At 44.5% G+C, this 22,389-nt stretch overlaps 2 protein-coding genes across 12 annotated transcripts in view; one reads left to right on the top strand and one right to left on the bottom strand.

The window, feature by feature from the left end:
- The window catches only part of pms1 (PMS1 homolog 1, mismatch repair system component), a 21,436-nt gene extending 6,998 nt beyond the window's left edge, over nt 1–14,438 (bottom strand). For 2 of the 6 annotated variants that reach the window (XM_036132627.1, XM_036132625.1), the window contains exons 1-11: nt 14,354–14,438; nt 13,003–13,215; nt 12,049–12,231; nt 10,736–10,838; nt 10,496–10,659; nt 8,314–8,424; nt 4,786–4,908; nt 4,570–4,716; nt 3,054–3,724; nt 208–648; nt 1–120 (exon numbers count right to left, since the gene is read on the bottom strand). The exon at nt 1–120 is cut by the window's left edge and continues 11 nt beyond it. In XM_036132627.1, the coding sequence (XP_035988520.1) occupies nt 1–120; nt 208–648; nt 3,054–3,724; nt 4,570–4,716; nt 4,786–4,908; nt 8,314–8,424; nt 10,496–10,659; nt 10,736–10,838; nt 12,049–12,231; nt 13,003–13,134 (2,195 nt within the window). In that variant the 5' untranslated portion in view covers nt 13,135–13,215; nt 14,354–14,438. The other 4 variants (XM_036132630.1, XM_036132626.1, XM_036132628.1 and 1 more) reach the window with 4 other exon arrangements.
- Nucleotides 14,439–15,952: 1,514 nt separating this feature from the next.
- ormdl1 (ORMDL sphingolipid biosynthesis regulator 1) lies at nt 15,953–22,386 on the top strand. 6 transcript variants are annotated; one of them, XM_021309749.2, is made up of 5 exons: nt 15,968–16,088; nt 16,173–16,258; nt 17,847–18,021; nt 20,070–20,221; nt 21,720–22,386. In XM_021309749.2, exons 2-5 carry the CDS (start codon nt 16,230–16,232, stop codon nt 21,853–21,855), a joined length of 492 nt encoding a protein of 163 aa, XP_021165424.1. In that variant the 5' UTR covers nt 15,968–16,088; nt 16,173–16,229; the 3' UTR covers nt 21,856–22,386. The 6 variants fall into 6 exon arrangements, with proteins under 6 accessions (XP_012706513.1, XP_021165424.1, XP_021165425.1 ...); XM_021309750.2 differs by having other exon boundaries at nt 17,842–18,021; XM_012851059.3 differs by lacking the exon at nt 16,173–16,258 and having other exon boundaries at nt 15,953–16,088; nt 17,842–18,021.
- The last annotated feature ends 3 nt before the right edge of the window (nt 22,387–22,389 follow it).

The following is a 22,389-nucleotide window of genomic DNA, read 5'->3' as shown; positions in this document are numbered from 1 at the left end:
TGGACCTTGAAGCCGTTGGCCACCAGTCTGGGGTCAGAGAAGAAGACGGCGCCGTCCGGCCCGGCGGCGCTCCGCTCCATGCCGCACAGCGTCTCCAGGTACTCGGGTCCGCCCAGATTTCTGGAAGGCAGAGAAACACGGCGGCGTTTAACCGAGGCTCAGGCAGCGTCCTTTAAGAAGTCAGCGCGGCTGAAACTGATACGTTACCCTTGGGTTAGCGGAACCGGGTTCTGCAGAACCACTGCGGGAAGGACGTGGTTCTCCTGAAGCCTCTTAAACAGCAAGGCTTCCTCCACTCGAAACGGGTTCAACAGCATGAGCCTCTGACCGCGCAGAAGCACCCAGGAGCTCTGGGAGCCCAGCCGGCTGAGCAGGCGGAGGCCCCGGGGGGCCGCGGCGGCGCTCTGGGACGAGAGGCGCTGGAGCCGGCGCCGCAGGGCCGCCACGCTGCAGGGCAGCGGCTGCCACGGCTTACAGGCCGCGCTCGTCTTCTTCTTCTGGGGCTGAGCGGAGAAGAGTTCATCCAGCAGCTGCTGGTTGGACTGAGGAGCTTTACGCTTCTGGCCTTTGGCCCCGGGGCCCTCGTCTGAGGCCAGCTTGGTCCGCTGGTCGTGGAGATCCTGCTTCTTCTTCGCCTTTTCCTCAAACCTGCAGTCAGAGCAGAAGAAATTATAGTATTTCTACAATTATAAGTCACTTTTATCATAGTTTGGCCGATCCTGAGACTTATAGTCAGGTGCATTCTATATATAAATTTTAACTAGTAAATCATACTGAACAACATGAACCAAGGATTAAACATTACCGTCTAATAGCCACAGGAGGGCGCTCTGTGAAAACTAGATGCTGCTCTAGCAGCACTTAAACTAATTAAAACATTAACTTTTAGACAACAAAGACTGAACACATGTACACATGTTGTTTTCCTGTTTCAGTAGCATTCATGCAGCGTTGCGTTGTGCAGCTTAAAGGAACCAGACAGAACCTGCTACTGGGCCGTGAAGCTAATAGCAGCTAGCGCTAGCTTACAGCTCTGTTGTTACAACTTCTCTGATGCACGTCAGCTTTATGTTGCTCTGAAACATCCGTGTCGTACTGTTAGCTTAGCATGTAGCGTCGCTACGCTAACGGTTTAATTTCAGCGTAATTAGACTGAAATACTCTGACCAGAACTTTCCTGGTTGGCGTTGCTAGCTTGTTAAGCTAATTTACTCCATCCATCCTCCCAGGTATGTTCCAGGTTATTCAGCAGGTTGTGGATGCAGCTGTGGAATTAATAAATTGGTTTACCAGATTAAATGTCAGTTAATCTTGGATTGTTTGAAATAAATTTCTAAATAAATGTGACTTATGTATGTTTTTTTCCTCTTTATGACACATTTTTTGACTGATGCGATTTATAGTCCTCCACGGCTCATAGTCAGAAAAATACGACGCTGGCTTTTGACTGAATGTCCTTCACACCACAGGACTAGCGCCCCCTGGTGTCGGCCGTCTTTGGAGCCTTTTCCTCTGCAGCAGAAAAACGTTTCCGTGTTCGTTTCCTGAGCGGCATCAATATTCTCTACAAACTGTTTATTTGTTGCTTCAACATTTAACCAGGAGGCAACCTTTGACCTTTGGACACATCTTTGCTACTTGATGCCGAGCAGAGCAACGATCTCGCTCTAAACCGTCTGTCTGCAGGTTTAGCCAAGATGATTAGCTTCAGATGTTGGAGAAAAGCAGGACCTGCAGGGATTTCATGCCTGTGCAACTTTCCACATCAACGGCGGTCAGAACTGCAGAAATCATGTCAACCTGATGATTTAGTTTCGTTTTTTTCATATCAGTTTTAGTCACACACGATAATTTGCCACTGTGACTCGGCGTGGGCTCCCCACAGAGAGCTTTTAACTTCCTGGGTAAGTCCCGGTTTGCTGGATCTCCAATTAAAAAACTGAGAAGTTTCTCCTAACGTCGTCCTTTCCATTTAAAATCAGCTGAATAAACCTCCTGGAGTTTGCTGTGTTATGTCTGACATCTCTGCTAGTTCCAGTCTGGACTTTGACTAGGCCACTGCCACATCTTGATTCTTTTCTCACAGCTTCAGCTGCTGGACCCTGATCTCTGAATGGAGATCAGGGTCCAGCAGCAAGCAGCGGGGGTGCACTTACTTTTATAATTAAATCCCCCTGAACATCTGCTAGGAGCTGAAGGAGACAATAGTCCAGGAGAAAGCCAACGTTGTGCAGGTGAAGCTAGACTAGATCAACACATATGGAGCCGGTTCTGGTTCTGCACACCTGGCGATGGGAGCCTCTGCCTCCTCACCTGGGCTCTCAGGTGTGCTACAGGGTTCCTACAGCATAAGGCAAGTTAAATTCAAGACTTTTTAATGCCACTTGAAATAAAAAGTTAAGACCAACTTCACGATAAACGAGATAAACCTGGTTGCGACAACTTCACTCGAATATTTATTTTAACATAAACCATTACTTTCTGGCTCAGCAGACATGTTAAAGATTTTAAAAAACATTCCATATAGGAAGAAAGCTAAAAAACGCACAAATTACAGATTTATTTTTAACAACTACTGAACTGAATTCACAAACTTTGTTTTGTTCCCTACTAAAATAAACTATAAATCAGTTTTAAAAACCACAATATAACCAGTGCCAACTCTTTTTCACAGCTATGGTCCGGCCGCAACAGTTTTTATTGGTTCCGCTATCGGGACGGAACCAATAATGGTTACATTGAGCCGTTCGGTAAATTTAAAAAAATATATAATTGTGTCAATTATTTTACTGTTTGGTAAGGATTACAAAAATAAAATCCTATTTATGACCTGGTAACAATTTTAAGACCTAAGAAAGACTGATTTAAGACATTTTAATGCCAATTAAGGCCTTAGTTTTATATTACAGAATGCCTTTTAAGACTTTTTAAGGATCTGCAGGAAGCCTGGCTGCCAGTGTGTTTCTATCATTTCCTCCTGGACGGCTGCTGCTGCCTCTGCTTCAGCTCTCCAGGCCGATGATTAGGACCGAGCCGGTTTCCTGGACACTCACCTCTTCCTGTCCTCCTCCCTCAGGTTTCTCCACCTCTTCTGAACGGCGGCGCTGATCTCCTGCAGGCCGGCGGCGGGCTGCTCCCTCAGCACCTCGGCTCGGACCTCCCTGTCGAACAGGGCGGCGGCGGACGGCGGCGCCTTCAGGGCGCGGCTGCTGATCATGTGGTAGGCCGTCAGGGCGGCCCGCTTCTCCGTCACGGCGTTCCTGCTCCTGGCCTCCTCTGAGCCGGGAGGACCGCCCTCTGAGGGTCGGTGCAGCGCCACGGGCCGCAGCGGTTCTCCTGTCGTCGGGTCGGTCAGAGCGGCGCCGCGGCTCCAGGCCTCGGCGGAGATCGTCCCGGTTTCTGCGGCGTCACGGTTCTCAGGTTCCTCTGGGGATCCGCTGGCAGAACCCGACTCCGTCGCTTTGGAGCAACTCGGCGGCGTCTGGTCGTCGCAGAGGAAGAAGCTGGACTGGTTGACGATCCAGTCGTCCGCCACGGAGGAAGAGGAGCTGCAGCTGGAGGCCTGGCGCTGAAGATCAGCGGCCGGCCGGTCATCATGGCCGCCTTCGTGGTTCCTGCTCTCCTCCTGAGGCGGCGGAGCGCCCGTCTCTCCTGGCTGCTCCTCGGCGGGCCGGGCGCCGTAGAGGGAGAGCAGCAGCGCCTCGACGGCGGTCAGCACGGCCTCCTAGACGCAGGGACAGACGGTTAGAGGAAGCAGACGCAGCAGACGCAGCAGACGCTGCAGACGCTACAGACGCTGCAGACGCTGCAGACGCTACAGACGCTGCAGACGCTGCAGACGCTGCAGACGCTACAGACGCTACAGACGCTACAGACGCTGCAGACGCTACAGACGCTGCAGACGCTGCAGACGCTACAGACGCTGCAGACGCTACAGACGCTACAGACGCTACAGACGCTACAGACGCTGCAGACGCTACAGACGCTACAGACGCTGCAGACGCTACAGACGCTACAGACGCTGCAGACGCTACAGACGCTACAGACGCTACAGACGCTACAGACGCTACAGACGCTACAGACGCTACAGACGCTACAGACGCTGCAGACGCTGCAGACGCTACAGACGCTGCAGACGCTACAGACGCTACAGACGCTACAGACGCTGCAGACGCTACAGACGCTACAGACGCTACAGACGCTGCAGACGCTACAGACGCTACAGACGCTGCAGACGCTGCAGACGCTACAGACGCTGCAGACGCTACAGACGCTACAGACGCTACAGACGCTGCAGACGCTGCAGACGCTGCAGACGCAGCAGACGCTGCAGACGCAGCAGACGCTACAGACGCTACAGACGCTACAGACGCTACAGACGCTACAGACGCTACAGACGCTGCAGACGCTGCAGACGCTACAGACGCTGCAGACGCTACAGACGCTGCAGACGCTGCAGACGCAGCAGACGCTGCAGACGCTGCAGACGCAGCAGACGCTGCAGACGCTACAGACGCTGCAGACGCTGCAGACGCTGCAGCTGCGCAGCTCCTCGCCGTCTGCTGATACCTTGTTACCCAGCAGGACTTGAGTTTTGTCCGGCGTCAGGTTCACGTCCAGCGACGACGGGGGAACCGTGACGTGAAGCGCCAGGACGGGGTAGCGATGGCGGGCGGCGTCGTCGGGGTACTGGGCGGAGTAGTGCTGACGCAGCAGCTGAGGAGGAGCAGCGGGTCAGGTGAGTGAGATTTACCTGGAAGGTGCGGCTGTTACCTGGCAGCTCACCTTCATGAGCTCTTTGTGCTGGACGGGCCGGTCGTTGATGAATATGAAGGTTTTGTCTGAGGTGGAGGAGCTGCTGGAGGAGAGATCCGCTCCAGGCCTGGGAAGGAAGCCGTCCAGAACCATCTGAGGGAAACCAGACGACGAGATTTAAACCAGAAATAAACCAGATTTAAACCAGAATTAAACCAGAATTAAACCAGAATTAAACCAGATTTAAAAGAGAAACGTCTGAATTATTAACAACAACGCCTCCGTTTTCCTCACGTTCCAACAGCTCACTGGAGAAACCAGAATTCATGGTTCAGAGCATCTAGAACCGCGTTAACCCAACGACCCAAAGGAAAAACTGCAGATGTTCTGACCTCTGAGGTTCTCCAGAGAACATCATGGAGACCAAGGAACCAGGAGGTTCTGGTCCAGTTTCCAGCAGGTCAGGTTCTACAGAACCTCCCAGAGTTCTGATCATCATGTGGACCTGGAGAGAGGATGGACCTCCTGCAGACCTACCAGGACATGGACGTCCACCTGGACTGACAGGCTGGACCAGGAGAGCATTGATCAGAGAAGCAGGAGGACCATGGTGGCTCTGGAGGAGCTGCAGAGACCCACAGCTCAGGTGGAGGTTCTGACCACAGGACAACTGTTGGTGGTGGTCTCCATGAATCTGATATAAGATTGAGAAGAAGAAGCTGAAATGGAAGTAGAAACCATGAGAAGATCGTGTTTGCAGGTTTCCTCTCGCTCTGCAGGAGCAGAACAAGGTGTTCTGATCTGAGGAGACCAGAACCAGAACTTCTGGACCTGCGTGGAGAACAAACACCTCCTCCCTGACCCGTCTGCTGGGCTCCATCATGCTGGTTTGTTCTCTGATGTTCTCTGAAGGCCAGAACCAGAACATCTGGGTTCACACAGACCCTGGTGGCTCCGTGGTTCCGTCTAGGGTTAATTTAGTAAAGAGACCTGAACAAACAGGCCGGCAGGTTTTTAGATGTTTATATTTATAAGAAATAAAACTATAATTAAATCGTCACGTGAACTCTGAGTCAAACAGACGTTGGCGGATGGAAACGGCTCCAGGGGTGTGAATACTTTATGAGCTGCAGATCTCTGACCTCTGGAGAGCGGACCGGAGCTTTAAGGAACCAGAGAGCGTCGTTTCTTCTTCTTCATGAACCGGCGCTGCTGACTCAGCAGAACCAGGCGGACCATGTGGGTCGTTACGGCGGCCCCGGGCGCGTCATTAGCAGCAGAACACGCCGTCAGGTTTATAGCGCCGCCGCTGCCTGAGCCCGGGGCCATGCGCTCCACCCGGTTCTGCTCATTACCGCCGCTTTACGAGCAGAACCGGACCTCTGGGGGTCCAGAGGTCCGGTTCTGCTCATAAAGGACCTCTGGACCTCTGGGGGTCCAGAGGTCCGGTCCGGGCTCACATTCTGTTTCTGCAGGACGGAGGCAGCGGAGGAGGAGGAGCGGCCATGCTGCCTCCTCAGCAGGCCCCGTTCTTTCATTAATACCCGGGAGCAGAAAGGTCAAAGGTCGATCTCATAACTGGGCACCATGCAGCAACATCACAACAGCATGGGGGGGGGGGGCTGCTCTACATCTGTCAGAGCAGATTGTTAGGGAGGCTGGCAGCAGGCAGGAGCCGCGTGACTAAAACCAGCGGCTGACGAAGAGGAGGCGCTCTTCATCAGCCGAGCTCAGCAGAAAACATCAGCTGCTTCTGATCTGGACCATACAGAGAAGAGAAGCGATAAAATAGAAATTATATTGATCCATTATTATCGAAAAATTCAGAACATTTATTCTAAGTGCAGCTCTGGCCGTTTTATGCTGTTGCTTAGCAACCTATTGTTAGATACAGACACAAACACTGAATTCAGACTCAACTTTTTACCAAAACTACAAGTTTTTTAAACATAACATGCTCTCTGAACTCTAAAGGGGGCGGAGCTTGGTTCCTGAGTCTGCGTTGTGATTGGTTGGGAGGATGTAATGATGTAATATTAACCATCATCATTAGAATGCATAAAGAAGGAAAACTGTTATTCTACTGAACTTTTTATTCACCCTTTTTCCCCATCATTGATATAATGTATTTTTTTAGACTATAAGTCGCTCCAGAATTTAAGTCGCATCAGTCAAAAAATGCGTCATAAAGAGGATAAAACATATAAATCACACCAGACTAAACGCATCAGAGAAGTTGTAACCAGCCCAGACAACAGAGCTGTAAGCTAGCGCTAGCTGCTGTTAGCTTCACAGCCCACAGTGACTGATACTGAAACACTGAAACAACGTATATACATCAGTTCAGTGTCTATAAATTAGTGTTTCAGTTCATTTTTAAGTTAAGGTACTAGATTTCTCTAACGTAAAACAGGGACATCTCTGATTTTATTGAGATTCTGTCTGTGGTTGGTTTGTTTTACCTGATCCGCAACATCGTTCTGCGCAGCTACGTCAGAACAGGACGGAGTTAATACCTTTTCTATTCCGTCACAACGCAATAAAGATATAAAGATATATATATATATATATATATATATATATATATATATATATATATATATATATATATATATATATATATATATATATATATATATATATATATATATATATATATACTGTAGACAGTAATGTTTACTCTTTGGTTCATGCTGGTCAAGATGAATTATTATATTTGATATCCAAGTCGCAGGATCGGCCAAACGTTGGAAAAAAGAGCGACACATCTATAATCTATCAGTCGATCTATATCATTATTGAATTATCATCCAGCCCTACTTCTCATGGCATCTCTGAACGTCTTTCTGTTAAACCAGCTGCAGCGATCAGGTGGAAAACGGCGTCCATCACATTTTAACGGTTTACCATTAAAGCCCTTCGTGTTTTTTTTACCCAAACTGACCGGCTGACCTAAAGTCGGCTTCATCTCCTCGCACCAAACCAGCTTCATCATCAAACTGGGAAGCTCTGCTGCAGAAGAGAGGGTCTCCCCTACGCTGTAAAAACAGAACTAAAAATAAGTAATATTTTCTTTAAATGAGTGTATCTGTCCTTGATTTGAGCAGATAAATAAGATGATCTGCCAATAGAATAAGACTTTTGCCCTTAAAATAGGAACAACTCATCTCCATCATCTTATTTCAAGTGCAAGAAGTCTAATTATCTTATTTTAGGGGTTAAAATACTCATTCCATTGACAGATAATATTATTTATCTGCTTAAATCTATAACAAAAAACTCTAATTTTAAGAACATTTTACTTATTTTTAGATCCGTTTTTGCAGTCTAGGCCTCGCCACCGGTGCAGAGCCTGCTCCGCACAGCCAGCAGCGGCTGGGAAGGCAGCTGCTCCCCAGACCCAGTTCCCACATTAGGACATAAATGTGTCGACGTCAGTCAGGATCTGGTTCAGAAGTTCAGAGAGAACTACAGAGTAACCCAGAAGAACTCCTCTTGTTTAATCTAGAACGTGCTGCCATCCTCTCCAGGTAAGATGCTGACGCTGCATCCACTGACCTCTGGTTGCTCTCGGCGGCACGGCAGCAGGTTGGCGACGGCGGCGGGTCCCAGCGTGGCAACAAGGGCGCTCCTGAAGTCCGTGGCTCTGGCCTTCTGCCAAAGCACCACCTGCAGAGGAGAACAGCTCCATGAGCACCGGAACACCGCCGCAGAACGTCAGGAAGGTTATCAGCCTCCAGAAAGGCAGACATGAGGAGCGGTCCCATCGGTAGGTGGAGGACACTCTGGTGGGAGCAGGAAGTCGGCCGGCTGCAGGACACGTGGATATTAAACAATCTGGCGGCTGTAAACGGATCCCAGCAGCAGACGGTTCCTGAAAAGGCCGTGAAACGTAAGACAAGCCAGCAGCGCTGCAGGGAAGCGATAGGGCCAGCTGGTTGCACAAACTGTGCTCCGCTGCAATCTCAACGCTGGTTTCTATGAAAGCTGCACGGTGGCTGCCTGCAAACTCCCTGACCTGCGCCTCTAAGCAAGGCAGGGCTGCAGCCAGAGACTCACCGGCAGCTTCAGGCAGCCACCAGCTCGGCTCTGGGCTGGACCAGGTTCTGACAGAACTAATTATTTAGACTCTCCGTCTGAGTTTAGGGCTGATTTCCTGCCTTAGAAGAAATAAGTCAAAAGATTCTTTAAAAGAAAAACCTCCAAATAAAAGCATTTCATTATATAAACTGGTGTCTTTAACTCAAGTTAACCAGAATTAACCGAAAACAAAGACTGAAGTCTCGAGTTTTTGTAATTTCTGCTCTTATCCGTCACATTTAAATATTTATTTCTAAGATGTAGAAGATTTTATCTAGATTTGAACGCCTGAGCTCGACTCCAGGCGCGCTTCATGTCGCAGCGAACATAAAACATTTCTCCTGCAGGCATTTGGAGGAGCGAGGGGCTTTACAGCCGTAAAGATATAAAACAGGTTGATCCAAACATCTAATCCGGACTGCAGCCTGTTAAGGACTCATCTAATGCATCTGGTCCCGTTGTTCTGAGTATGGATAATTCTGCCAAAACTAATCAGAGGTTAAACTTCACTTTAACTCATAAAAGCCTCAGTCTGAGCCAGATTCTCCCTTTTCAAACCTCAGCGACTCGCTTCAGACGACCTCAGATCATTTTTGTCTCTAAAACAGGCTTTTGATTAATAACTTATTCAAACATTGAACTTTAATGTTCTGTTGCTACATCTGCAGTAAACTTTATGGATCGGTCTGAAGCTGAAGGCTTCTGGGTTCTGAAAAGATAATTTACATTTTTAGGGGATTTTACTGAGATTATAGATGCTTTTTTTTTATACCTCTGACCTGTTTTTATTTGATCTGTTTTTATTTTCTGTAAATAATACCGGACATGACTGATTGTGGCATTAATGTATTTGTTTAAACACAACTCCAACCTAACCACAGGCAGCCTGATATGAACCATCCCATTAAATATTACCCTGTTTATTGTGCTTATTCTATAGAAATATTTCATTATGAGCAGGAGCTTTAGTTATAGCTGCTAATGAGCCAAATGACGGCATTTTTTAACCTGAGTTCTGTTTTTTTCAGGATAAACTTAAATTATGGATTCATTTTGAGGCTCTGCTACATCTCCCATCTGTGCTTCATATCCATCAGATTTACTTTTAGATTTTATTTAAATTGTTTTCCATCTCCGAACACTTCAGGCAGTCTCAGCTTTCAGCTTGTCTGTGATTTTAAAAGCAGAGGAAGGTTTTCAGCAGCTGGAAATGCAACGAGGACACCTAGTGGTGGAGGAGCCGCACTACATTAAATGCTTTAAACCACAGATTTTATGAATAAACGGTCGAGCTTTCTAATTCTCTATGGAAACGTTATTTCATCTTAAAAAAGAAATTTGCATTTATACTCTCTGTAAACAACAAAAGTATTTTGAGTCTTATTAACGTAAGATTAACTTTTGGTAATTTCCATTCAGGTCCGTAACGATAAACCCGGTTTAATGGACTTTAATTGGTCCAAGGTCGGCGTCGGCAGAAGCGGTTCAGAAGCTGAAGGTCTGCAGTTTGGCAGGAAACGGGTTAAAACGGAGAAATGTCTGCGGTGGCCGCCTGGCGTGTTTCAGTCTCATTAATCCGTTAAGGATGATGAGGAGCGTTGCCAGGTTTATCATGCAGGAAGCTGAGGGACAGCGGGGGGTGAGAGCTGCAGGTACCGACCTTATTGTGCGCCAGCATCAACCTGAGCGGCGGCCTGATGATGGCGTACGCCGTCAGCAGCTCCTGCACCTTCTTCAGCTCCTCCTTACACTTCTTTGTGGACGAGTAGAACTGCCGCCTCACCGGCAGCTTCCTGAACAGCTTCGTCACGCTCACCGACGTTCCTGCAGGAGGAGAGCAGACGTCACGCTCAGCGCCGCCGTAAAAGCGGCGTGGCGTCCCCCCCCCACCGCCACCTGCCTCGGCCCAGGTGAGACGGCCTCTGAGAGACGACGTTCCCGCTGCAGTCCAGCGTGTACTGGGTGCCGACGTCGTCCTGCTCCGTCTTTGTGGTGACGGCGACCTGAAGAGGACACAGAGGACGGCGGACAGCCTTTAACGTCCTGTTGGTGCTAAACCAGGGGTGTCAAACTGATTCTGGTTTAGGGGCCGCATTCAGCTTAATCTGATCTCCAGAGGGCCACACGAGTAAACTCATTGCAAGATTAAATAGAACTAATAAATGTGGACTTGTTGTTGATTTTTATATTAAATTAATTTCACTTTTACACAATATATTATGAATAACTTCAGCGTTTTTAAGTAAAGTATGTGCAATTTCAACAACACTTTTACTCAGTTAAACATTTACTTGTGCATTATGCATAAGAACTGATCACAGTGATTATACAATGTTGAAAAACATTTATTCACTTTTTTTGGAACTTAAAAACACTGTCCTGCATGACAAAATACATCAAACAGATAAAAATTAAGAAATGATTTAAAGTTTTCCACACCTGAAGCTTAATCTGCTAATTAAAACACAGCGTGGACAATATAGGAACTGCATATTTTCAATTAAACAAAGTACATGTTTTTTTCAATAATTGTTTTATCATTCTCTTCCTTTTATCTCCTCTTTCTTTCACCTTTTGTTTTTTTTTTCTTCTTGTTCTTCCTTTCCTCTCCTACTTTCCCATTGTAGTGTCCGTATCATTTGAGATATTCCCCACATGAATCATAATAAAACTATTCACATTCATAAATCAAGCGGAGCACTATACTGCTCCACTTGTGAAAGTCAAATCTGATGAGCTCTTTTTGGCATTAAGACAACAATTATTATTGCTACATTGCCAGACAGGACACTGGGGGAAAAAAAAAAAATAAAAAAAATTTTTTTATAATGATAATGCATTTAGCCACAGGGCCAGACTAAATTGTTCCGCGGGCCGGATCTGGCCCGCGGGCCGTATGTTTGACACCCCTGTGCTAAACGTTCGCGCCATTAACAGTTTATCTTTAATTAGGCGTCTGTTATATCATCACAGACTCAGTGGGAGGGAAAGGATTTGTTACTTGATGAAACAAAAATGTAAAATTCTTCAGTTTCAACAATAAAATCATTATTTACCTCAGAAAAATAGATCATTCCCCACAATTTAAGCCTAAAAGCCGACAGATATTTTCCACTTTTGGACCTGAAGCTTGGAAATGAGCAGAAAACGTCCAGATCTCTCATTACAAACTTAGACGAGCGACGCCTCCTACATGCTGTGAAGGCTCTTCACCTCAGCCACGGCGCAGATGGAGCCCAGCGCCTCCCCCCTGAAGCCGTACGTTTCCAGACGGGCCAGGTCGTCGTGGCTGCAGATCTTGGAGGTGAAGTGTCGGACGGCCATCACCGGCGCGTCCGCGGCGTTGATACCGCAGCCGTCATCACGGACTTCTGTGCGGTCCAGGCCGAAGTTCTCCTTCAAACACGGTGAACACAGCAGAGTGGGGCTGAACAATTAATCGCATTTTCAATTTAATCGTGATTTAAAATAACGCAATTTCCAAATCGCAGAGTCTGCAATTTTTGGCTATGCAACAATTAGGGAATTAGACGCGTCCATTAGGTGTTGGTAAAATGTTTAAAGTGGGTTTGCCTCCACATGGAAGGGAAGACAGTTGCAGCAGTGAGATAATCTAATTTTATTACTTGTTTTAGAGTTTATATAATCATACATAGCATTAAGTTCTGGTCAATCAGTTTAATACATAGACTTGCTTGTTGGTTGGACTTTATGTTCAACAAGGATTGATGTCTAATTAAATTAAAAGCTGTTCTCTTGAATAATATTCTGATCAATAGAAACATTAAAAGTTTTTGTTTTAAATAGTCCTTGTTTACAAACATCTTTATTTAGACGCCATTTTTGTTGCTTGTGGTTAATGCGGAGAAAAGTCAAAATTGTAATTTTGATTTAAATATATTGTAGGCAGAATGCAATAATTACTGCTCTGAGTTTAGACGCTGTGGGTCTTTTAGCAACTAATCCACATGGTGAGGAAACAAAATAATTTGTTGTTTGTATATATTTTGAAACACATGATAAATTAAACTGGGAAAAAAAATCGCATTAAATCACAATATTAAGAAAAAAAAATCCCATTCAGATTATTTTACAAAATCGTTCAGCCCTACAGCAGAGTCACGTCTACCATGCGGCCGCCTACAGAGACCCGGAGCGGTTCTGTACCAGTTTCACGTCCACGCTGGAGGCTCCGGCATCCAGGGAGTTCTCCAGCAGCTCCTTCACCACGCTCAGCACCGAGGTGACCACCTGGGAGCTGGACAGCAGCCGCACCGTGTCTGCAGGAAGCTGCTTCATCGCTGCTGGGTCATAGGGAGGAAAGACACAGGCGGCTTTACAGGAGCAGTTTGGTCATTTCTGATCAACAGCGTTTGATCCCTGAAACAAAAACTGATGTTTACTGATAATATTCCCACATTAGGACATTATGACGCGCCGTTCAGCGTTAGCATGACCCAGTTATCCAGAACATCTCAGTGCCTTCAGCTGTAGCTAAGGAACATGTTGGGACTGCTACATGAGGATGATGATGAAGAAAAACAGACTGAACTAATCAAATTCAACAAATTTACCTTTTAGAAATGTTTATTCTACACGACAAAGCTTTGAATAAAGGAGCTAGAGTATCTGAGGCTCCCTGTAAGCTCCTGACCCGCTGCCTCAGCAATCAGAACCAGCAGAACTGTGGATGTGGAGCTGGACCCTCCGACCGGGCCGGTGCTGTTTAAACCTTATCATTTTTAATAAATATCGACTTTAGCATCATTGTTGTCATTACTGAAGAACCTCCATTTTATTTCCATTTCTGTTCCCAAATAAAGAAAAACTTAAAACATTTACAAAACAAGATTGACACATTTTATACAGTGGGATGTTGATATTGTGTTTGCCAACCAGAAAAAAAAACAAACAAACAAACAAACAAACGGAAAATAAATATTACTGGTGCTTTCATTATTATTTTGTTGTGAAAATGAAAATTAAATGCATGAAAAAACAGCCAAAAGCTGCATTTGTTACTTTATTTATATATAAAAACATTAGTCGGTTATTTGTACCTTTTTTTGCCAAAGTTATTACAGTGGGAGGTCCATTGGTTTTATAACATATATGTCCTTAATATTTAAAAATAATTTGAAAAAAAATTATTTGAAACTACCCTTTGCGTTTACGTGAGCTATGTTTGGCTGATATTAAAAGCAAAGATTGAAGTTATTTTTTTTCACCATTGTAGGTTTAGCACAGAGCTCAGCGAACAAAAAAGTTAACCATAAAAAAAGCAGATTCTGGCTACTTGGAAGAAAAATAAAAACATTACATCTGTTCTAGAGGCATATATTTAGCAAAGATGATTTAAGATGGATCGTGTTTTAAGCTAAAGGTGAGCTAATGCGTGTTTTATCGCACACTTACTCCTCCGTCAGCTAGTTCTGTCGGTAATTTAGCGTCCAGCTCTGACTTAGTAACGGTCGGATCCCGCTAACTCACACACAGACCGACCACCGGCGACACTCACCGACTCTGTCCGGAGAGGCTGCGCTGCCGCCATTTATAAACTCCCACAAGCAAGCACGAGCCCCAACAACAGGAACAACCTCGTTCCCGCCATAGACATCATATACGTAGACGCCCCATTGTACGCTGCCGGCCGCTGGGCCGACGTGCCTACATGGCGGCCATCTTGGGTCAGACCACAGATCAGACATCTGCTGTCAAAATGAATAGGAGGCAGCTCAGATCTCATTTTAATCATATGTTCACAACGCTCGTGACATTTCAGACAGATTACATATATTTATTCAGAACCAAAACTATTTAAATTGAAGTCAAACTGGATGAAAAATGTACATGCACTACTAACATATTTTGCAGTTATATATTAATCTAATATACACACACAATTTATACACACATAAATTTCTCTCTCTTTCTTCCTATATATATATATATATATATATATATATATATATATATATATATATATATATATATATATATATATATATATATATATATATACTGTATGTATAGGCTATGTACACAGACACCGATCTACAGACAACAGCACTGATCTACATAGGAGCAAAACTATATACAGACAAGTGAGAGCAGAGGTGCTCATAACAGCATTTAAAAATTATATATTACAAACCGCAATCTGGGGGGAAATAAATCAACAAAAAACCTTACGCATCTAAGAATCAAATACATTACAAAATCATAGCAAAAACTGTATAATATCCCCCCCACCACAAATCATGTCTATCCAGTAATTTAGGACCATTTTGTTTGTTTTTGGTGTTTAATGTACTTTTCTCTGCTTCCATCCCTGCTACCCATTAGCACATATTGTGTTTATGCCAGAAAAACTGTAACTGTAAAGCATGAGGAATATCTATTATAAAATCTTACTTATGGAAAGTAATTCCCCAGGATCTGGTTTCTAGTAGGCCTATCCTTTTATTTGCGCACCCATAAGCGGAGTAAAAGTCAGGCTTCCTGGGACGTAGCTCTGGAAGTTTGCTTACTTTCAATACAAAATCGAAATTATATATTAAGTTAGACAATAATTTAATTTCATTCAATTGGTCCCATGTAGCCCCTAAAGGGGTGACGTTTCAGTCAGTTGATTTATCTGGAAATCGGGTGAGAATTCACCGCATTCAGAGTGTCTGAAAACATAAAGTACATTTTTCTGAATTGACTTGTATTCTCTCTGAGCGCAGCTAGGTCTGACCTAAGATGGCCGCTCTGTCGGCACGCCTCTCACCCGAGGACGCGGCGTCTACGTATTCATGTCTGTGGTTCCCGCCCCCAATGCTGCCTGCTTCTTCTTCTTCTTTTTGTTTTATGGCGGTTGGCAAACAACTTTCAGGTGCAAATGCTGCCTGCTGATTGGCCAGCGTCACAAAGAGGGCGGGCTCGGATAGAACATTCTAGCCCGGCTAGTCTTTAGTATTCTTATCGAAAAATCTCTCCCTGGTCTAAAATAAAATAAAATAAAATAAAACAAACTATAATTCTCCCCCCAGACAATTAGTAAAAAAATATTTATATCAAACCCAGCTGACATTTTTTTTGTGTGTAATTTTTATGGGCGGACCGAAGTGAGGTGGTTTATATTTGGACCCGTTTTCACCGCGACACCTACTTCCGCTCGGTGCAGTCTGTCCACAACAACAAGGAGGTTATACCAATTCTCGCCATAGTGGTTTTTAATAAGAAAAACCATCTACTGCTCGCTGCTACATGTAAGTTAACAGGTCGCTCTTTATGTCTGTCTCGTCGCACAGTTAATTTAATCGTTGTTTCTGTCCTGAACACACTTGTTTCAGGAACACTGCTGAATAAAGGGCCCGGCTATGTAGTGAAACAAAAGAAATTAAAGGTCAATGAGACAAAGGGATAAACATTATGACAGGTAATACAACCTGACCGAGAGTCAGTACCGTTATTTCATAAGCTTGAATTTGTGTTGGTTTTTAATTTTGTAGTTTAAACGGTGGTGCAGTGAGAAACAGACACGAATCTCTGCCACAAATAGACGGATCCAGGATGTTTAGCTTGTTTCCAGGTTTATTTCTGCAGTTTTTCTGTGTGGAAACACCAGAAAAGCGTTAGCTGATAGATATGTTTGTTGATCGGCCGGGAAAACTCGTCGCATTGGGTTAGAAATAAATCATGGCACATAATCCAAAAACTAAAATTATCACCTAACGTTTTATTGTTGCAATTTGCATTTAAAATAAAAAAAATCAGAATACTAAATGACTGCAGCTTCAACTTTGCTCTGTCTGTAATCCAGTCTGGCAGCTGAAAATGTGCCAGAGGACAAAGTTCAGCTGCATTACATAAGATGCTTTTCTTTTTTTTGCAATCCTGTTTGCGCAGATAAAGGGAGCAAAGAACTGCTTTAGTAACTTGGTCGTTTAGTTATTAGAATGCTGCATCAGACCTCACCGCACTAAACTAATATGCATACGTCTGAAACCCTTAAACGGCCAGTTTTAGTGATTTAGTTACCAAATTAAGTCCAAACAGACCATTCGTTTAGTTTGTTTTGTATCAAAACTTAATATTGGTGTTTCGTTTGTGAATGATCTTTTTATTTTGTGCAAAGTGGAAACATTTCCCCTTTTATTATCTCCTCTTTCTAATTTGGAGCCGAACATTGTGCTTCTGGAAAACTTCATAATGTGAAGAGAATTAAAACTCAAACTGTGAAAGTCGTGTTTTCAACAAATGCATCTTGAATGGGAGTAACTGGCCCAAAAAATGCTGAGGGGACGACTGCTGTGAATGTGAAAATGAAATAAACAGCTTAAAACATGTTAACTCAGTCTCAAAGAAAACGAAAGCAGACTAAAAACTTCCTGTCTAGTCTGTTTTCTGGGGTTTATTTTTATCTGCCGCTGCTCTTTAAGCTGATGCTCCGCGTTTCTCTGCACACTCCCAGAATCCTCTGCTTCAGCGTCTCCTCCTCCCTCCCTCGCCACGTCGCCTGTCGTTACGACGTCAAATGTCATCTACAGCTGTTTTTTTTTTTTCTCAGCTGCCTGGAGATTTGTAGCATTTTAACCACCATCTTATGCACTTTAGCTTCGCTTAGCTCTGCAATAAATGTTTTTGTTGAAATTAAATCTTAAATTTAAATCTTTTCTTAACGCCTGCAGCGCTTTAAGTAGCTGCAGTGAAGTAGAGAAAATGACTAATTTAAAAGGCTCCTTAACTACATAAAGCTTCTAGTTATGAAATAAATACCTGTGATGAGGAGCTGCTTAGGAAGTCTGAATAAACTTAAAGCTCACTAAGCTGCTGGCTGAAGGCTCCTTGTTGGCTGATTGGCCATCGATGATCACGTCTGGTGAAAGTTCATTAACTCACGTTCAGCTTTTACGTTTTCCTCCTGACAGAACCGCTGTCGGGCCTCGTTTAGGGGGGAGCTGACTAGCAGGGGGCTGAGAAGGTGCAGAACCAGTGAAATGAGCCTCTCTCTGTCCACAGAGCAGGATGAACGTGGGTGTGGCGCACAGTGAGGTGAACCCAAACACTCGCGTGATGAACAGCCGGGGGATCTGGCTGACCTACGCCCTGGGTGTCGGGGTTCTGCACATCGTGCTGCTCAGCATACCCTTCTTCAGCGTCCCTGTGGTCTGGACTCTAACCAACGTCATACACAACCTGGTAAGCTTCAGGTTTCACCACGCTGTGACATCACTGACAGGGCCGCGGTGGGCCGACGGCGCCCGGCTCCATGTCGCTCACGTTTTTATCAGAACTCAGGATTCCCTGGCATCAGGTTCCAGCAGAGGAAGTCTGCTTTTCCTCTTCATGACGCTCCCAGCATGCTTTACCGGAGACGTCGGTACTGACGGCTGACCGGAGGTTCTGTCCCGCGGACCGGACCGCCTCCAGAGGAGCCTGAAGACGTTTTAGTACCCGACAAAGATAACCTGAGTAACGGTTAGATCAGGGGGGTCCAAAGTGTGGCCCGGGGGCCATTTACGGCCCCGGACTGATTTTATGAGGCCCACAACTGCAGTTCAATAATTATTTGACGTATCTCAGTAATGCAGATGGAGACTTTTTTTTTTCTTAATTAGGGCAAAACTAGCTACACAACTGAAAATGTTAGGTACAACACAAAGTATCTTTAATTTCATAGTATAAATAATGACCTTTACTCAAATGCTGACTTTTGTGCGCCAAAATCCACTTTTAATTATTAATCTTTAAATTGACTAAATACAGAAACTGTTTTCAAAGAAAGACTTCCTATTGCAGAGATGGATCAAAAAATAAATAATTCAGGTAACTCTTTTGAAAAATCTCACATTTCTTTAATTAAAATAGTGCATGATGATAGTTTGTGGAGCTGGTAAAAGGAAAATCATTGCATATTTATTGGAATTTTAGTTAGTTTTTTGTTTTTATTTAAATTTTTTGGCCCTTGAGGACTTTTGACGTGACAATTTTGGCCGATGTGATGAAAAGTTTGGACACCCTTGGGTCATAAAATAACTACGATGGTTGATTATTGCCAGAACTGTGGAATCAAATGATCCCATAAATAAAACCTTTCTCAACACAAAGTAGTTAAAAATTTAAATCTCAGCCAGCGTCGTGTTCCCAGTTAAAGAAACTCAGTCAGGTTTTGTTTCTAAGGCTTTGGGACTCCAGGGAACCCTGATGATGATGATGATAATAATAATAATAATAATAATAATAATAATAATAATAATAATCCTCACATGAAGAACACATGGAACCGTGGAGAACCTCCCCAGGAGAGGCCGACCCACCAGAATCACCCAGGAGGTCCCAGAACAGCAGCTAAGGTCAGAGGTCAGGACTCAACGAGGCAGATGAGGGAAACATGGCCGCCATGGGAGAGCTCCTCAGAACCACTGCTGACCCAACACAGAGGCCCGTTTCTACCAGAGAACATCTTCATGAGCTCAAAGACTTCTGGGAAAATATTCTGTAACGTCCAGTGTAAAACTTCTCAGAAGCAGAACGTCAGAGTTGCAGTGAAGCACGGTGGTGGCAGTGTGAAGGTGTGGGCGCTCCAGGACCCGGAGGTGTTGCTGTAGTGGGGCCTGACGATATTTAGATACGCGTATCGATAAAATATTAATTATATTCATCAGTATCGATAATTATTAACAAATTCAAAACATATAAACAGTAAACTCAACCTTTTATTAAAACTTGTAGTATTTATAAAAGAAAAAATAACGTGTGCTCTCTGAACTCTTTGAAGGGGGCGGAGCTTCTCCTGGATCTGCGTTGTGATTGGTTGGGAGGATGTAATGATGTAATATTAACCTACATGATAGAATGCATAAGGAAGGAAAACTTATTCTATTTAACTTTTTATTGACTCTTTTTTTTTAATCCATCATTGATATCCGTTCATCAATGATATTTATATTTATTATTACTGAATTATGGTCCAGCCCTAATCTGTAGCTAACGCAGAACGCCCTGAAGGCGAAGCTCCGAGCATCAGACCCCGCGGTTCCTCCTGCGGGGCTCAATTAAAGCAGCTATGGAAATCTAAAACACTCAGCGCCTCTGATCATTTATTTATTTCTGGACGAGTCGTTTAAAACCAGCTTTTCTGTCTGTATTCTGGTCGTCTGTGACGCAGAAACTGGTTTTAGTTTAGTTGAAGCGTTGGACGCTCCCTGAGCTGCTGTAGTGACCATCTGGCGCCGTCTGTCCTGCAGGGCATGTACGTGTTCATGCACGCCGTCAAAGGAACGCCCTTCGAGACGCCGGACCAGGGCAAGGCGCGCCTCCTCACCCACTGGGAGCAGCTGGACTACGGCGTGCAGTTCACCTCCTCCAGGAAGTTCTTCACCATCTCCCCCATCATCCTGTGAGTAAAACGCATCACAGCACGCTCCTTCAGCTCCTCTGAAAACAAAAGCACCTCTGGTTCCTGTGTGATGAAATATGGCAAGCCGTTTCATAATTCAAGATATCAGTAACGTCATTTTGACTCGTCAGAATGTCAATTTAAGATATCTTTAATGGAAAAGCTGAATAATTCAAGATATCTCTAATTCATTTAGAGATATCTTAAAAGGAATTTTGACTAGTCAAAATTTCAATTCATGATATCTTTAATTTAGTTTTGTCTAGTCATTATTTGCTTTTAAGATATCTATAATTTAGTTTTCACTAGTCAAAACTGCATATCTCCAATCCAAAAATACATTTAAGATATCTTGAATTATGGTGGCATTTGAGATATCTTTAATTAGAATTATGACTAGTCAAAAGTAAAATCGAGATATCTTGAATTTACTTTATGACTAGTCATAATTTTATTGTAGATATCTGAAACATGTATTTCAGATACTCAGTAATTCATTGTAGATATCTTGAATTGACGTCTCCATACAACTCAATAGTAAATCTGACGTCATTTTGACTAGTCAGAATGTAATTAGATATATCTTAAATTGCTAAAACGTCTAGTCCAGGGGTGTCAAACATACGGCCCGCGAGCCGGTTCCGGGCCGCCGAACAATTTAGTCCGGCCCAGTGGCTAAATGCATTATCATCATGCAAAAAATAATAATTATTATTATTATTTCAGTGTCCTTGTCTGGCAATGTGGCAATAAGAATTGTTGTCTTAATGCCAAAAAGAGTTCATCAGATTTAACTTTCACAAGTGGAGCAGTACTGCTTTTGCCATAGTGCTCCGCTTGATTTATGAATGTGAATAGTTTTTATGATTTATTATGATTCAGGAAGAACAAGAAGAAAAGGTGAAAAAGGGGAGATCAAAGGAAGAGAATGATAAAACAATTATTGAAAAAAACATGTACTTCGTTTAATTGAAAATCTGCAGTTCCTATATTGTCCACGAGGGGCGCTGTTTTAATTAGCAGATTAAGCTTCAGGTGTGGAAAAATTAAAATTTCTTAATTTTTATGTTTGATGTATTTTGTCATGTAGGACAGTGTTTTTAAGTTCCAAAAAATGTGAATGAATGTTTTTAAACATTGTATAATCACTGATCAGTTCTTATGCATAATGCACAAGTGAATGTTTAACTGAGTAAAAGTATTGTTGAAATTGCACATACTTTTCTTAAAAACGCTGAGGTTATTCATAATATATTGTGTAAAAGTGAAATTCATTTAATATAAAAATCAACAACAAGTCCACTTTTATTAGTTCTATTTAATCTTGCAGTGAGTTTACTCGTGTGGCCCTCTTGAGATCAGATTAAGCTGAATGCGGCCCCTAAACCAGAATCAGTTTAACACCCCTGGTCTAGTAATTAAGCAATGAGATATCTGGAACGTTGAATTTATGTTAAACTGCTTGCCATACACCGTCTGACTCTGCCTCTCCCTGCAGGTACTTCCTGGCCAGCTTCTACACCAAGTACGACACGGTGCACTTCGTGGTGAACACGGCGTCGCTGCTCAGCGTCCTCATCCCTAAGCTGCCTCAGCTGCACGGCGTCCGCATCCTGGGCATCAACAAGTACTGACGGCGCCGCTGAGCCGCCTTTAGTTAGCACAACCCAGACCGTAGGACACCATGCGCATCGGTAACTTATGTGAGTATTTAAGGCGGCCGGCGGGCCCGCAGAGCCGGGCTGGCCCGGGTTCTGCTCGGGTTCTGGTCGACTTTAACCCGCCTTCCTCTCGTGGCCCGTTTGGTCCCACGCCGCCGCAGACCGAGTGCCGAAGTATTTCTTCCTGCGGAGATGTTTACTTTGTGTCGGTACCGCCTGGTTCCATCTGGGCCGGGCGCTGGAGCCACTCCTCATCTTCTGCATGATTCCCCCGACCGGACCGGAGCGGAGCGGCCCGCTTTTATTTTCCAGTGTTGGTGGATGTTTGTCTCTGTGTAGAGATGTGAAATTACTGTGAACTGTTTACTGGGGGGGGGGGTGCTGCCGTCTCCATGGAAACACCGCAGCCGCCCGCCGGCCGGGTCCGGGTCAGAACCTTTGGCCCAAAGCTGACGGGGAGGTTTGTGGTTCCTGATGTGTAATAAAATGTTTTGTTCCCTCAGGGAT

The sequence above is a fragment of the Fundulus heteroclitus genome, unplaced genomic scaffold (assembly GCF_011125445.2).
Source record: "Fundulus heteroclitus isolate FHET01 unplaced genomic scaffold, MU-UCD_Fhet_4.1 scaffold_53, whole genome shotgun sequence".
Taxonomy (NCBI): domain Eukaryota; kingdom Metazoa; phylum Chordata; class Actinopteri; order Cyprinodontiformes; family Fundulidae; genus Fundulus; species Fundulus heteroclitus.
The sequence above is the reverse complement of the archived record's forward strand: the minus strand, read 5'-3'. Positions and strand labels throughout refer to the sequence as shown.

Excerpts from the sequence above, each read along its gene's own strand:
- ormdl1 (XM_021309749.2), top strand. The coding sequence starts at position 16,230 with ATGAGACAAAGGGATAAACATTATGACAG. Across the intron at positions 16,259-17,846 it reads AGGGATAAACATTATGACAG|GATGAACGTGGGTGTGGCGC; the intron begins GTAATACAACCT and ends TCCACAGAGCAG. Across the intron at positions 20,222-21,719 it reads ACCATCTCCCCCATCATCCT|GTACTTCCTGGCCAGCTTCT; the intron begins GTGAGTAAAACG and ends CTCTCCCTGCAG.